Genomic DNA, 17423 nt, shown 5'->3' with positions numbered 1-17423 from the left:
GATAGACATAAGGAAGTGTATCTGTTAATTGTTACAGGCAAGAATAGGCAATAAAATGATTACAAAGGAGGGCTCTGTAGTGTATGTTATCGTAGGCAAGAATAGGCAATAAAATAATTACAAAGGAGGGCTCTGTAGTGTATGTTATCGTAGGCAAGAATAGGCAATAAAATGATTACAAAGGAGGGCTCTGTAGTGTATGTTATCGTAGGCAAGAATAGGCAATAAAATAATACATGTATCATATATTAATATATTTGTCATCAGGGAACTTTGAAACCAAAACAAATGCTACAAACATCCACATGATATCTTATTAGCTCACCATTACCAGATAGTGGGCTATTCAAACCACCTTGTATCTGTGGTCTGTCACTCTGTCCTTTAGAAATTCTTGTTACCTCTATTTCTTTAGAAGTGCTAGACGGATCTTTTTCAAATTTTATATGTGGGCTTCCCTTGATTCCTGATTGTGCATTGTACTATTTTTAGACTGGTAGCCATCTTGGATTTTGTCAGTAATGGATTGTAATTTATATTTCTAGAAAAAGTACAGATTGGATCAGCTCCTAGTTGTACCGTTTTGATTTTAGTACTGATCAGAAAAACAAAATGGCTAGCAGGCAGTCATCTTGGATTTTAACAAAGAAAGTTTGTTGTGACTTTTTTTGGGAATTACTGAATGGGTCTGTCACAAATTTCTTTTCTATCCCTAGTTGTGCCCATTCAATTTTCAGTTGGAGAAACAAAATGGCTGAAAGATTGCCATCTTGGATTTTGACAACGAAAGTTTGTTATTTCTGTTTCTTGAGAAGGACTTCATGGATCAATCCCAACATTTGTATGATAGTTTGGTTTGGTCCCTAGTTGTGCCATTTTGATTTTTAGAAAAACAAAATACTGACTACCACCTCTCTAGAAATAGTATCTTTTTGGGTGGTTGGGTGGTGCAGTGGTAACGTACTCGTCTTTCACTTAGCTGTCTGGTGTTTGACTTCTGGAGTGGACTTGAGAAGGTAAGGGTCAACTGCCCGACCATGAGGGTTTTCCCCAGTTTCCTCCCACAATAAGACTCCTCGCGCGCTTACCTCCGGGCCAACAGGAGTGATTAGTATAAGTTGACATAACTTGTTTCGTAATTGTTGTAAAATAAATAAAGTTTATATTTAAAATTTAACCTTTTTTTTGAAAGTTGATTGTTAATGCTGTTTCTAGAGAGGAATTCTCAAATTTCATATAATTAAGAAGAAAAAAGAGAAAAGAAGGGAAAAAATCTGATTTTTAAAACCAAAAATAAAGTAAAAGAAAAGATCCTTTTGTGGTCTCCTGTTTGATCATTGATAAGCTCATCTCTTTAGTAGGAAATATTTAATTTTTGGGGACTCTTTGTCCAATTACAAAGTAGATATGTATATAAATATTCACATTTCTAGTGTGTATTTTCCTCGCCAACAGAATTGATGTTTACAATTCAGTATAAATCAAATCAGACAACCTTTCCCACCAAATTGGAATCAGCTATTATTCTGTTTTATCAGTCTCAGGCTGTTCCTTCAGTGTGTATAATGTAGATTTAGCAAAAATTGTTATTTTTACATTCCTCTAGTTGTTTGGTTGGTTGATATTAAGATATTGTTCCATTGGGCAGAAAATTGAAATATAAGGGTTTTTAGGGAAAGCAATTACAATGGTACCGTTTTCAAGAAACATCTGATGTCATTTGGTTGCTATGGTAACCACATAGTGCCCCTGATTAGATGGATCTTTCCTAGATTACTCCTAATGATAGGAACCAATTCAATGGAACTACACAGAGATGTAGGGACTATGTGTACATGTGTAAAAGTGTGCACAGCTAATTATAGCCGATTATTTGACATATTAGGTGTTCCAAAACTGTTACCATGGATACACATTGGAGGTTTCTGATTGGTTGAAATTGAGGTGTTATCTGATTAAGTTAAAAAAAATGGGCTTAGATGTTTGCAGAATCAAGCCATAGATTTATAGGTCAGTTCTTCACCAATTTCACTGCCTAAAATTTGACTACCCGGTATATATTCTTGTCTCAGTAACACGACCCAATTTTCTTGTTTCAGTTATGTGTTCCGATCAAGTTGTACCAAATTAGGTCAGTGGGCCATTGGTTATGTAACTGCTGAGGGACAGATATTACAGACTATTCCACAAAACAAATCCTTGTGCCAAGCTCTACTTGACGGCCAGAGGGAAGGCTTGTAAGTACAAAGTATTGCTGAAATGAAAGTAGGCCATGTGGGTAAAGTTTAATAACATTCATAGGAAAGACTTGAAAGTACAAAGTATTGCTAAAATAAAAGTAGGAAATGTCTTGTTTAATGACATAAGTAATTATGAGGCGAAATGTCAATCATGTTTAATAGTGTATAATGTTTTCTAATGTTTGGCTCAGTTTCACATAAAGTCAAAGCTTTATACCAATAAAACCTGCAACATGATTATAATGTAGTACAGACAATTCAATCTCGACCCTTCAGATCGATTGTGAAATTGATTGTGTATTTTTGGAGGTAAAAGCTTAAAAGAAATTGTATGAAGATTTTGAAAACTAGTTACAATCACTTCAGAATGATGAAGTAGTCATATTGACAAATGAACAGCCTATACTGTACACATATACATAACCATCTAACTCTACACATGTTTTGTCAGTTTTAAGAATCCAGATGGCCGGAGTATAAATCCTGATCTGAGTTTCCTTGTACAGGACTGTCAGGAAGACCACATACAAGTGACAGAGGAACAGTATGAACTGTACTGTGAGATGGGATCCACTTTTCAGCTGTGTAAAATCTGTGCTGAGAACGACAAGGATATTAAGATTGAGCCATGTGGCCATCTTTTATGTACACCTTGTCTCACACAGTGGCAGGTAATAATGCCTTCTATATCTTTTCATGCCTACCAAAAAATGGAGAGGGGAGGGGGTGAGGGGGCGGGGCATATAACTGTGCCCATGTCAATCCTGTACTTATTCAATGTAAGTACCTAGCAACTTCATTTTTTGACAGATTTTTGGTAAAACTGTATATAAAGATCAATTATCAGTATGCTTTGGTTGTGTTTCAGGGGCCCAAGGTCAAGGTCACCCTTGCTATCTATATCTATATATATATATATATATAATCATGAAAGGTTAAGGTCATCCTTGCTCTATTTATACGTTGAAATTATATCAGGATGTGATGGAATTCTACAAAGTTTCTTCAAACAAATTATCTGGACCCACTTTCAAGGTTACTGTGCCAAATATGAGTAAATCTATGAACATCTTCTCAATAGCAGAGGGGTCAAGGGTCATAATTTTATACCAGTTTTATGCTTAAATACACAATCTTTACACTAACAAGGTCACAGTTGTAAAATGCTATGGAACTGAAGACTACTTATTTTCAGTAGTTTATAATTATATAAGCCCAGTGTCATTGTGTTTGAGTGGTAGCGTTTTCTGGAAATGGGTTTTGAAATTTGCAAAATTTTAATTAACTGTTTAAATAGTCTTCCATGGGTGAGCAATTCAGGTCCATTGGGCCTCTTGTTATAAAAAGGACTAGTGTAAACAAATTGTAGATTTATCACTGCTTACTGTAAAATATCAAATTTTAGTGAGGAATTTATTTTCACTGAATTTATGGATTTTCTTAATTCACAAATTCATATGACCACAAATTCATTTAAAAACTCTTAAAGTCAGTACAATGCAAATTTTTTGAGAAATATTTATCAGTGAAATCAAGTTTCCAGGAAATAATTATTATTGTTTGAAAAATCATGAAAATAAAGCACCATGAAAATGTCTGAATTTACAGTAAGAAGAGCAGTGTAAAATGATTTATACAATATCATCTCTGTATTTCAGATATTTTCCTTTGTTTGTCAAATCTTAGATATGTTCAATGAAACTTTCAAATCTAAAATAATATGCTGATCAGCCCCGTTATAGTACAATCGTGCAGCATACAAAGCAGTATAAGGATTTTGTTATTTGATGCTGTAGAGGTCATGTGACCGTGAGTGGTTGGTAATAATGAAGAGTAGGTATGTGATAATGATACTACAACTTGTACACCAGGAAATACTACTTCACTGGGACATAATGACCTAGATTCTCTGACAGTTCAACGACATTGTCACACTGTTCAAACTTGTATCTCCACTACGAAGAAACTTGTTTTGTGAGTCTGTTGTCAGACTTTCTGTTGAGTACTTTTTCTATTCTACCGCTAAACCATATTTTTTATGAGGCTCAAATGTCATGTTTTTTTTTCAAAACTATACCATTTTCCTCTTCATCTCTTATCTTTCCTTGTCTTCTATTCTGTATTCTTTCTATAGCTACCTCTCCTCCTGTGTTCAGTTTTATATCTTTTTTTCCTTCTCTCCTGTTCTTTATTCTTTTCTATATCTATCTGTCTATCTCTCTCTTCTTTTGTATATTCTTTTTTATATCTATCTGTCTATCTCTCTCATCTGTTCTTTATTCTTTTTTGTATCTATCTGTCTATCTCTCTCTCCTGTTCTTTATTCTTTTCTATATCTATCTGTCTATCTCTCTCTTCTGTTCTATATTCCTTTTTATATCTATCTGTCTATCTCTCTCTTCTATTTTACATTCTTTTTTGTATCTATCTGTCTATCTCTCTCTTCTGTTCTATATTCCTTTTTATATCTATCTGTCTATCTCTCTCTTCTGTTCTATATTCCTTTTTATATCTATCTGTCTATCTCTCTCTTCTATTTTACATTCTTTTTTGTATCTATCTGTCTATCTCTCTCTTCTATTTTACATTCTTTTTTATATCTATCTGTCTATCTCTCTCTTCTGTTCTGTATTCTTTTTTATATCTATCTGTCTATCTCTCTCTTCTATTTTATATTCTTTTTTATATCTATCTGTCTATCTCTCTCTTCTGTTCTATATTCCTTTTTATATCTATCTGTCTATCTCTCTCTTCTGTTCTTTATTCTTTTTTGTATCTATCTGTCTATCTCTCTCTTCTATTTTATATTCTTTTTTGTATCTATCTGTCTATCTCTCTTCTGTTCTATATTCCTTTTTATATCTATCTGTCTATCTCTCTCTTCTGTTCTTTATTCTTTTTTATATCTATCTGTCTATCTCTCTCTTCTGTTCTTTATTCTTTTTTGTATCTATCTGTCTATCTCTCTCTTCTGTTCTATATTCCTTTTTATATCTATCTGTCTATCTCTCTCTTCTATTTTACATTCTTTTTTGTATCTATCTGTCTATCTCTCTCTTCTATTTTACATTCTTTTTTATATCTATCTGTCTATCTCTCTCTTCTGTTCTATATTCTTTTTTATATCTATCTGTCTATCTCTCTCTTCTATTTTATATTCTTTTTTGTATCTATCTGTCTATCTCTCTTCTGTTCTATATTCCTTTTTATATCTATCTGTCTATCTCTCTCTTCTGTTCTTTATTCTTTTTTATATCTATCTGTCTATCTCTCTCTTCTGTTCTTTATTCTTTTTTGTATCTATCTGTCTATCTCTCTCTTCTTTTGTATATTCTTTTTTATATCTATCTGTCTATCTCTCTCTTCTGTTCTTTATTCTTTTTTATATCTATCTGTCTATCTCTCTCTTCTATTTTATATTCTTTTTTTTATATCTATCTGTCTATCTCTCTCTTCTGTTCTTTATTCTTTTTTGTATCTATCTGTCTATCTCTCTCTTCTATCTTATATTCTTTTTTGTATCTATCTGTCTATCTCTCTCTTCTATTTTATATTCTTTTTTGTATCTATCTGTCTATCTCTCTCTTCTGTTCTATATTCTTTTTTGTATCTATCTGTCTATCTCTCTCTTCTTTTGTATATTCCTTTTTATATCTATCTGTCTATCTCTCTCATCTGTTCTATATTCCTTTTTATATCTATCTATCTCTCTCTTCTTTTGTATATTCCTTTTTATATCTATCTGTCTATCTCTCTCTTCTGTTCTATATTCTTTTTTGTATCTATCTGTCTATCTCTCTCTTCTGTTCTTTATTCTTTTTTATATCTATCTGTCTATCTCTCTCTTCTATTTTATATTCTTTTTTTTATATCTATCTGTCTATCTCTCTCTTCTGTTCTTTATTCTTTTTTGTATCTATCTGTCTATCTCTCTCTTCTATTTTATATTCTTTTTTGTATCTATCTGTCTATCTCTCTCTTCTGTTCTTTATTCTTTTTTGTATCTATCTGTCTATCTCTCTCTTCTGTTCTTTATTCTTTTTTGTATCTATCTGTCTATCTCTCTCTTCTGTTCTTTATTCTTTTTTATATCTATCTGTCTATCTCTCTCTTCTATTTTATATTCTTTTTTGTATCTATCTGTCTATCTCTCTCTTCTGTTCTATATTCTTTTTTGTATCTATCTGTCTATCTCTCTCTTCTGTTCTATATTCTTTTTTGTATCTATCTGTCTATCTCTCTCTTCTTTTGTATATTCCTTTTATATCTATCTGTCTATCTCTCTCATCTGTTCTATATTCCTTTTTATATCTATCTGTCTATCTCTCTCTTCTGTTCTATATTCCTTTTTATATCTATCTGTCTATCTCTCTCTTCTTTTGTATATTCCTTTTTATATCTCTCTGTCTATCTCTCTCTTCTGTTCTTTATTCTTTTTTGTATCTATCTGTCTATCTCTCTCATCTGTTCTTTATTCCTTTTTATGTCTATCTACCTTTCCAATTCTATATTCTTTTATGTCTATATAACTCTTCTATTCTTTATTCTTTTTATCTATCTATCTCTCCTATTCTATATTCTTTTTATCTATCTACCTCTCCTATTCTTTATTCTTTTTATCTATCTACCTCTCCTATTCTATATTCTTTTTATCTATCTATCTCTCCTATTCTATATTCTTTTTATCTATCTATCTCTCCTATTCTATATTCTTTTTATCTATCTACCTCTCCTATTCTTTATTTTTTTTATCTATCTATCTCTCCTATTCTATATTCTTTTTATCTATCTACCTCTCCTATTCTATATTCTTTTTTTCTATCTACCTCTCCTATTCTATGTTCTTTTTATCTATCTACCTCTCCTATTCTATGTTCTTTTTGTTCTTTTTATCTATCTACCTCTCCTATTCTATGTTCTTTTTTATCTATCTACATATCCTATTCTATATTCTTTTTTTATCTATCTACATATCCTATTCTATGTTATTTTATACCAGGTATCTATCAGCCTCTCCTATTCTATATTCTATTTATATCTATATATTTCTCCTATATTCTTTTTTTATGTCTATCTACCTCTCCTATTCTTTATTCTTTTTTATATCTATCAGCCTCTCCTATTCTATATTCTTTTTATATCTATATATATATATATTTTTATATCTATCTACCTCTCCTATTCTTTATTCTTTTTTATCTATCTACCTCTCCTATTCTATATTCCTTTTTATCTATCTACCTCTCCTATTCTATATTATTTTTATATCTATCTTCTTGTAAGCTGAAGAACAGGTGCCCAATTCAGGTCCTTTAGGCCTCTTGTTTAATATTTAGGTCCACTATAGGTTATTCACTTACATATCTTTTCTATTTGCTTGTGTATCATTTATGCTGCAATATTTTGGTTGAAGTAGAATTGGTAGAAGTAGAATTGGTAGAAGTAGAATTGGTAGATTTTGATAGAAGTAGAATTGGTAGAAGTAGAATTGGTAGATTTTGATAGAAGTAGAATTGGTAGAAGTAGAATTAGCAGATTTTGATAGAAGTAGAATTGGTAGATTTTGATAGAAGTAGAATTGGTAGATTTTGATAGAAGTAGAATTGGTAGAAGTAAAATTAGCAGATTTTGATAGAAGTAGAATTGGTAGATTTTGATAGAAGTAGAATTGGTAGATTTTGATAGAAGTAGAATTGGTAGATTTTGATAGAAGTAGAATTGGTAGAAGTAGAATTGGTAGAAGTAGAATTGATAGAAGTAGAATTGGTAGATTTTGATAGAAGTAGAATTGGTAGAAGTAGAATTGGTAGATTTTGATAGAAGTAGAATTGGTAGATTTTGATAGAAGTAGAATTGGTAGATTTTGATAGAAGTAGAATTGGTAGAAGTAGAATTAGCAGATTTTGATAGAAGTAGAATTGGTAGATTTTGATAGAAGTAGAATTGGTAGATTTTGATAGAAGTAGAATTGGTAGAAGTAGAATTGGTAGATTTTGATAGAAGTAGAATTGGTAGAAGTAGAATTGGTAGAAGTAGAATTGGTAGAAGTAGAATTGATAGAAGTAGAAGGTAGATTTTGATAGAAGTAGAATTGGTAGAAGTAGAATTGGTAGATTTTGATAGAAGTAGAATTGGTAGATTTTGATAGAAGTAGAATTGGTAGATTTTGATAGAAGTAGAATTGGTAGAAGTAGAATTGGCAGATTTTGATAGAAGTAGAATTGGTAGATTTTGATAGAAGTAGAATTGGTAGATTTTGATAGAAGTAGAATTGGTAGAAGTAGAATTGGTAGATTTTGATAGAAGTAGAATTGGTAGAAGTAGAATTGGTAGAAGTAGAATTGGTAGAAGTAGAATTGGTAGATTTTGATAGAAGTAGAATTGGTAGATTTTGATAGAAGTAGAATTGGTAGATTTTGATAGAAGTAGAATTGGTAGAAGTAGAATTGGTAGATTTTGATAGAAGTAGAATTGGTAGATTTTGATAGAAGTAGAATTGGTAGATTTTGATAGAAGTAGAATTGGTAGAAGTAGAATTGGCAGATTTTGATAGAAGTAGAATTGGTAGAAGTAGAATTGATAGAAGTAGAATTGGTAGAAGTAGAATTGGTAGAAGTAAAATTAGCAGATTTTGATAGAAGTAGAATTGGTAGATTTTGATAGAAGTAGAATTGGTAGATTTTGATAGAAGTAGAATTGGTAGATTATGATAGAATTGGTAGATTTTGATAGAAGTAGAATTGGTAGAAGTAGAATTGGTAGATTTTGATAGAAGTAGAATTGGTAGATTTTGATAGAAGTAGAATTGGTAGAAGTAGAATTGGTAGAAGTAGATTTGGTAGTTTTTGATAGAAGTAGAATTGGTAGATTTTGATAGAAGTAGAATTGTTAGAAGTAGAATTGGTAGATTTTGATAGAAGTAGAATTGGTAGATTTTGATAGAAGTAGAATTGGTAGAAGTAGAATTGGTAGATTTTGATAGAAGTAGAATTGGTAGAAGTAGAATTGGTAGAAGTAGAATTGGTAGATTTTGATAGAAGTAGAATTGGTAGAAGTAGAATTGGTAGAAGTAGAATTGATAGAAGTAGAATTGGTAGATTTTGATAGAAGTAGAATTGGTAGATTTTGATAGAAGTAGAATTGGTAGAAGTAGAATTGGTAGATTTTGATAGAAGTAGAATTGGTAGATTTTGATAGAAGTAGAATTGGTAGATTTTGATAGAAGTAGAATTGGTAGATTTTGATAGAAGTAGAATTGGTAGAAGTAGAATTGGTAGATTTTGATAGAAGTAGAATTGGTAGATTTTGATAGAAGTAGAATTGGTAGATTTTGATAGAAGTAGAATTGGTAGAAGTAGAATTGGCAGATTTTGATAGAAGTAGAATTGGTAGAAGTAGAATTGGTAGAAGTAGAATTGATAGAAGTAGAATTGGTAGATTATGATAGAAGTAGAATTGGTAGATTATGATAGAAGTAGAATTGGTAGAAGTAAAATTAGCAGATTTTGATAGAAGTAGAATTGGTAGAAGTAGAATTGATAGAAGTAGAATTGGTAGATTTTGATAGAAGTAGAATTGGTAGATTTTGATAGAAGTAGAATTGGTAGATTTTGATAGAAGTAGAATTGGTAGAAGTAGAATTGGTAGAAGTAGAATTGATAGAAGTAGAATTGGTAGATTATGATAGAAGTAGAATTGGTAGATTATGATAGAAGTAGAATTGGTAGAAGTAGAATTGATAGAAGTAGAATTGGTAGAAGTAGAATTGGTAGAAGTAGAATTGGTAGAAGTAGAATTGATAGAAGTAGAATTGGTAGATTTTTATAGAAGTAGAATTGGTAGTTTTTGATAGAGTAGAATTGGTAGAATTGGTAGATTTTGATAGAAGTAGAATTGGTAGATTTTGATAGAAGTAGAATTGGTAGAAGTAGAATTGGTAGATTTTGATAGAAGTAGAATTGGTAGAAGTAGAATTGGTAGAAGTAGAATTGATAGAAGTAGATTGGTAGATTTTGATAGAAGTAGAATTGGTAGAAGTAGAATTGGTAGATTTTGATAGAAGTAGAATTGGTAGAAGTAGAATTGGTAGAAGTAGAATTGATAGAAGTAGAATTGGTAGATTTTGATAGAAGTAGAATTGGTAGAAGTAGAATTGGTAGATTTTGATAGAAGTAGAATTGGTAGATTTTGATAGAAGTAGAATTGGTAGAAGTAGAATTGGTAGATTTTGATAGAAGTAGAATTGGTAGAAGTAGAATTGGTAGAAGTAGAATTGGTAGATTTTGATAGAAGTAGAATTGGTAGATTTTGATAGAAGTAGAATTGGTAGAAGTAGAATTGGTAGATTTTGATAGAAGTAGAATTGGTAGAAGTAGAATTGGTAGAAGTAGAATTGATAGAAGTAGAATTGGTAGAAGTAGAATTGGTAGAAGTAGAATTGGTAGATTTTGATAGAAGTAGAATTGGTAGATTTTGATAGAAGTAGAATTGGTAGATTTTGATAGAAGTAGAATTGGTAGAAGTAGAATTGGTAGATTTTGATAGAAGTAGAATTGGTAGAGGTAGAATTGGTAGATTTTGATAGAAGTAGAATTGGTAGAAGTAGAATTGGTAGAAGTAGAATTGGTAGAAGTAGAATTGGTAGAAGTAGAATTGGTAGATTTTGATAGAAGTAGAATTGGTAGAAGTAGAATTGGTAGATTTTGATAGAAGTAGAATTGGTAGAAGTAGAATTGGTAGAAGTAGAATTGATAGAAGTAGAATCGGTAGATTATGATAGAAGTAGAATTGGTAGATTATGATAGAAGTAGAATTGGTAGAAGTAGAATTGGTAGATTTTGATAGAAGTAGAATTGGTAGAAGTAGAATTGGTAGATTTTGATAGAAGTAGAATTGGTAGAAGTAGAATTGGTAGAAGTAGAATTGATAGAAGTAGAATTGGTAGAAGTAGAATTGGTAGAAGTAGAATTGGTAGAAGTAGAATTGGTAGATTTTGATAGAAGTAGAATTGGTAGAAGTAGAATTGGTAGAAGTAGATTTTGGTAGAAGTAAAACTGGTAGATTTTGATAGATTTTGGTGAAGTTTGATCTGGAATAAGATACCATCCATGTTTACCCCCCTAGCATCATCAGAAACCTATGAGACTCTGCTATATCGTTGGAGTGAAATGACAGAGTCTAACGAGTTTCTGACGGTGGTCCCTTAGGTGTATATCTTGATAGATCTAGTTGTAACTTTGATCTTTTGCATATTTTTATTCAGGATTCTGATGGTCAAGGATGTCCTTTTTGCCGATGTGAAATTAAAGGGACAGAACAGGTTGTAGTTGACCCCTTCACGCCACACGGTCACTGCCGAGGAAACGATAGTTATCGCCCTGCCAATACCCACACTAATATGGACGAGGATGATGATCCAGATGTTATGGTAAGCACTAATTTCAATCAGATTATGTTGACATGTTGGTATATTGTATTTGTTTATTTATTTTGTTGTTCTGGTCAATAAACTTAAGTTTTTACAGTTTATTTTGTTAAGAAGATTAAAGTCAGTTGATTGACTTGCCTGATGTTCTGCTACTGGTGATGGGTTGACTGACCTGCCTCAAATGAAAACCATGTCACAGGATGTTATTCCGATTTATTTTGGAAAAGAACAACTTCTTAAGAATTATCACAGAAGTTTCAGTCAAGAACAGATTACAATAAAGTTTCTACCATTTTGATTTTTTTGCACCTATATTTTCACAATATTTACCAGAATTATCATGCCTTAAGGATACAACATTGTACGGTGGGAAGAATTAATAATTGTACTGAAAACACTCAGATTTGATTGGTAGAACAATTGTAAAAATATCAAACTTGTTATTTTTACAATCAGTGGAAATATTACATGCTTTGTATATTTAATATCAATTTGGTTTCATTTTAAAATGCTGTGAAATTTGTATCAAATTATAATTAGAACTAATACAAGATTCTGTTTATCAGTTGATAGTTCTGAGATTTAACTAAAATCTACTTACACAGGATTCAGGTCAGTGGATGTCCAACAGTCTCCAAGCTCTTAGTGCTGTTAACAGGGTAAGTAACATTCTGTCTACAGTCTCCAGGCCTTAGTACTGTTAACAGGGTAACATTCTGTCTACAGTCTCCAGGCCTTAGTACTGTTAACAGGGTAACATTCTGTCTACAGTCTCCAGGCCTTAGTACTGTTAACAGGGTAACATTCTATCTACAGTCTCCAGGCCTTAGTACTGTTAACAGGGTAACATTCTATCTACAGTCTCCAGGCCTTAGTACTGTTAACAGGGTAACATTCTATCTACAGTCTCCAGGCCTTAGTACTGTTAACAGGGTAACATTCTATCTACAGTCTCCAGGCCTTAGTACTGTTAACAGGGTAAGTAACATTCTATCTACAGTCTCCAGGCCCTTAGTACTGTTAACAGGGTAACATTCTATCTACAGTCTCCAGGCCTTAGTACTGTTAACAGGGTAACATTCTATCTACAGTCTCCAGGCCCTTAGTACTTTTATCAGAGTAAGTCAGGTTCTCTTGCCCTGAACATGGGCATTTTTTTTAGATAGTGATTAAAATTAAAGAAACAAATTCAAGCATTCTCTTGTAACTGGGTGAATCCCATTAATCCCTCCAGGGCCTGCAATCATTTTATTTTTCTGCACCCCTGGGACATTTCATGGCAAACTTTAAGGCACATGAATAGTAATTAGATTAGATTTTTATAATTACAGGCTTTATAGAAATCTTGCATTGATATGAAAAACAATGCAAAGTAGTTTAGCAAAATATAAAGTTTTCAACTCAGAATGTTTTTTTTTGTTAGTGTCGAGACAACCGGTCACCGTTTGAGTCCCCCAGTGTTCCAAAAAGAGATTTACCCCCACCAGTTCCCCCTCGGAGAGCCTCACCAGCCCCATCACCGAATGTTTCACCCACATCATCACCAAAACCACCTCAGTAAGTATGTAATAACGTGTGACTGTTGAACCAAAATCTTTCAAGGTCACATGATCGGCTATTTTTAGTAGTATTGATTTTTCCTGAATGTATATTGAATTTATTGTTGGAAAAAGGAAGAAAAATCTGAGTCTCCTCCAACTTAAAATGTTGATGATATTTTGAATTCTGAAGTAACTAGACAAAAACCAACTTAATTAACCATATGTGCTTCAATAGAACTACAAACAAATGTTATTTCATTGTCCTGTGATAAGCCCACCCCAAACTTTAAGCTAGAAATAATTTGTTGGCTCCTGAGGTTATTGTAAGATAAATACATTAAAACAAAAATGTTTGTACACCTTGACTCTGTTATAAAACTGTTGTTAAATATATAACTTCTGTCATGTAAAGTCAGAGGTAGGTATACTACAGGACAATAAGTCGATAGGACAATTCTTTATGGGTCAACATATTACTTCTTACTCAGAGTCACTTGAGTGACAATAAGCCCAGTGGCCAACATATTACTTCTTACTCAGAGTCACTTGAGTGACAATAAGCCCAGTGGCCAACATATCACTTCTTACTCAGAGTCACTTGAGTGACAATAAGCCCAGTGGTCAACATATCACTTCTTACTCAAATTCAATGGAGTGACAATAAGCCCAGTGGCCAACATATCACTTCTTACTCAGAGTCACTTGAGTGACAATAAGCCCAGTGGCCAACATATCACTTCTTATGCTTAGTTAGTGATGGGCTTATTGCATGACAATAAGCACAGGGCAAGCAAATTACTTCTTACTCAAAATCAATGTTAGGTTTATTAAAGGACAATAAGCCCATGGGACCTACACACTACTTCTTAATCAAAGTCAGCGATTGTTTTGTGTTTTGTTTCCTTGTGAATGCCTTGCATCAACCATTGGTGATCAGTGACAAAATTGTATGTAGAAAGCTTTGGCATATTACAGTCGCAGACAGCTGCCCCCCACACCACCGGTAGAGGGCGCTCCACAAGACAAACATCTTATTCCCCAACCCGTGCCAAAGAACGTGTGTACAGAAGCCAGTGATGGAACAGGTAAGTAATCATACACAGCCTGGTCAGATGATTCACTTTCTGTCAACATTCAACTCATGTGTTCTAAAGTCCTCCTTTAATTATCGCCTGCTTTCTTCCCTCATACTTACCTCTGCTCATTGTTCCTTTTCACTTTGTCTCCTTATTCTTTCTTTTCCTTCAATTCCCTCACTTTTTACTATCCCCCCTACCCAGACCACCAATAACTAGCCTCTTCACCATCAAATGTACAGCCCTCTAATCCTCATCATTGATCTGTTTTGTCCTATTCCAAACCTCCTATTTCTGTTGATTTCCATTAATTTTCTCCCCCCATTATGTCTCACCCCCTACATTATGTCTCACCCTCTGTATCCCTTACTCCCCCCTACATTATGTCTCACCCTCTGTATCCCTTACTCCCCCCTACATTATGTCTCACCCTCTGTATCCCTTACTCCCCCCTACATTATGTCTCACCCTCTGTATCCCTTACTCCCCCCCTACATTATGTCTCACCCTCTGTATCCCTTACTCCCCCCCCTACATTATGTCTCACCCTCTGTATCCCTTACTCCCCCCCCCTTACTCCCCCCTACATACATTATGTCTCACACCTCTGTATCCCTTACTCCCCCTACATTATGTCTCTGTATCCCTTACTCCCCCCTACATTATGTCTCACCCTTGTATGTCTCACCCTCTGTATCATTATGTCTCCTTACTCCCCCCCCATTATGTCTCACCCTCTGTATCTTTTACTCCCCCCTACATTATGTCTCACCCTCTGTATCCCTAACTCCCCCCCCTACATTATGTCTCACTCACTGTATCCCTTACTCCCCCCTACATTATGTCTCACTCGCTATATCCCTTACTCCCACCTACATTATGTCTCACCATCTGTATCCCTTACTCCACCCTACATTATGTCTCTGTACCAATTGAACCAGTTTAAGTAACTTAAATAAGTCTGTGGTTGACTGATTTACAGTGACCTGTCAAATCTTTCAAAATGTCTGATGAGTTGCCTGCTGCACCCTGTAATGAACCACATATTTGTCTCTTGGACATCAATGTCTGCACCAAACATTACCTGTCATTGGTTGGCATTAAAATAGACTTGAGAAATATTTGACATTCAATCACAATATATCAGAAATTGGAATTATAAAAAACGATTTCACTTCCATTAAGTGTATGTATATATGTATTAGTTTTTGTTTCTGGCTGTGATTTCTGTTGACTTGCTGTTTCTTTGGTCTGTATACTGAGGATTCATATTAACACTTCAGAAAGTCACCATCTTTAACATCAAATAAAAAAAAGGTTATTCTAAAATTAAAAAACAAAATGAAAACATCAGTGAAAGCTTCACACTTTTTGGTTTTTAAATACGATCCATAGTTTTTTTATTTATCATACATACATGTAACATCTAGAGGTGAAATTATAAAGCATAAGATAATGTAAAAAGTGATATATTGTAAAGGTAAAAATAGCACAATGTAAAAACAAAAATAACATAATATAATGATAAAATCAATACATTTTAAAGAGAAAAATAATATATTTTTGAGACAAAATCAATATATTGTAAAGACAAAAATGATATATTGTAAAAAGAGAAAAATAATATATTGTTAAGACAAAATCAATATATTGTAAAGACAAAAATGATATATTGTAAAAAGAGAAAAATAATATATTGTTAAGACAAAATCAATATATTGTAAAGACATGTTTCAATATAAACAAAATGCTGATTAAATGTAATTCTATTGTCCTGATTCGTTAAAGTTTCAGTTTTAGAGGTCTAAGACCCCTTTTAAGCCTCACCAAACCTGTACAGCCTCAGTTTTTTTTTATTTGATTTAGATTTCAAAAATAAAAAAGGACCAAAATAAGACTGTTTTATTGGTTTAAAACTTCATAAGAAACCATATTACATCACCATGTTCCAGATAACCTCTGATATTTAATGAGACAAGGATAACAATGTTGATACCAGAAATATTAGTGTAACCATGGTAACATACTAGCCACAATACACCACTCGGCTAGAGAGAACTTCTCTGTAGCTCTGTAACCCTGGTAAAATACTAGCCACAATATACCACTCGGCTAGAGAGAACTTCTCTGTAGCTCTGTAACCCTGGTAAAATACTAGCCGCAATATACCACTCGGCTAGAGAGAACTTCTCTGTAGCTCTGTAACCATGGTAAAATACTAGCCACAATATACCACTCGGCTAGAGAGAACTTCTCTGTAGCTCTGTAACCATGGTAAATACTAGCCACAATATACCACTCGGCTAGAGAGAACTTCTCTGTAGCTCTGTAACCCTGGTAAAATACAAGCCACAATATACCACACGGCTAGAGAGAACTTCTCTGTAGCTCTGTAACCCTGGTAAATACTAGCCACAATATACCACTCGGCTAGAGAGAACTTCTCTTTAGCTCGATTGGTTGAGCGTCAGACTAGTGAGGCAGGGATCCTGGTTTCGATTCCTAGCGGAGGCATTGAAATGAATAATAAATATTAACATAAACATGTAAAGATATTAAGATTAAAAAAGAGAAATTTAATTACGTCTTTGAAAAGTTTGATTAAGACCATATACCTTTGTAGTGAATAATGCTTTGGATGTATTCTGTCTCTCTGTTGATGCCTTCCACTCTCTCTTCCTCTAGGTATTTCTTATGCCGAGCTTCGTTATGATGTTCCCACCAATGCTATTCCAGTGAGCGAGAGCTATGCCGGACATTTTCCTCCCTCTTCCTTTCCTCCTGACACCAATTCAGCTTTTGAATCACATCCCATGGCTAACTCACCTCACAGTAGCTCAGACACCACGCAAAACCACAATGAGTTGTCTGACTATAGCCACAAAGGAGGTATGATGTCACCAGTTTATGTGTAGTGCACACCTCATTACAGATAATGTGTATTTCCACACATTTTATGTGTATTACATCATCATTTCATGGGTACTGCGCTATGTGTATTACATCATCATTTCATGGGTACTGCACCATGTGTATTACATCATCATTTCAGGGGTACTGCACTATGTGTATTACATCATCATTTCATGGGTACTGCACTATGTTGAATGTGTTCTTTATCGCTGTGTTTGTTATTATT

General features: G+C 33.2%; 1 protein-coding gene across 2 annotated transcripts in view; it reads left to right on the top strand.

Moving 5' to 3' along the window:
* Window positions 1-17423, top strand: part of LOC132562781 (E3 ubiquitin-protein ligase CBL-B-like) — a 40666-nt gene that overhangs the window by 19443 nt on the left and 3800 nt on the right. The window contains exons 4-10 of one of the 2 annotated variants that reach the window (XM_060227549.1): window positions 2100-2237; window positions 2692-2911; window positions 11503-11667; window positions 12273-12326; window positions 13091-13224; window positions 14184-14293; window positions 16970-17173. In XM_060227549.1, the coding sequence (XP_060083532.1) occupies window positions 2100-2237; window positions 2692-2911; window positions 11503-11667; window positions 12273-12326; window positions 13091-13224; window positions 14184-14293; window positions 16970-17173 (1025 nt within the window). The remainder of the gene's footprint in view (window positions 1-2099; window positions 2238-2691; window positions 2912-11502; window positions 11668-12272; window positions 12327-13090; window positions 13225-14183; window positions 14294-16969; window positions 17174-17423) is intronic. The other variant, XM_060227550.1, reaches the window with a different exon arrangement.

This window comes from Ylistrum balloti, unplaced genomic scaffold (assembly GCF_031769215.1).
Source record: "Ylistrum balloti isolate Yb309-2 unplaced genomic scaffold, AGI_CSIRO_Ybal_v1 Utg371510, whole genome shotgun sequence".
NCBI classification, from domain to species: domain Eukaryota; kingdom Metazoa; phylum Mollusca; class Bivalvia; order Pectinida; family Pectinidae; genus Ylistrum; species Ylistrum balloti.
This window is presented reverse-complemented; position numbering and strand designations above follow the sequence as displayed.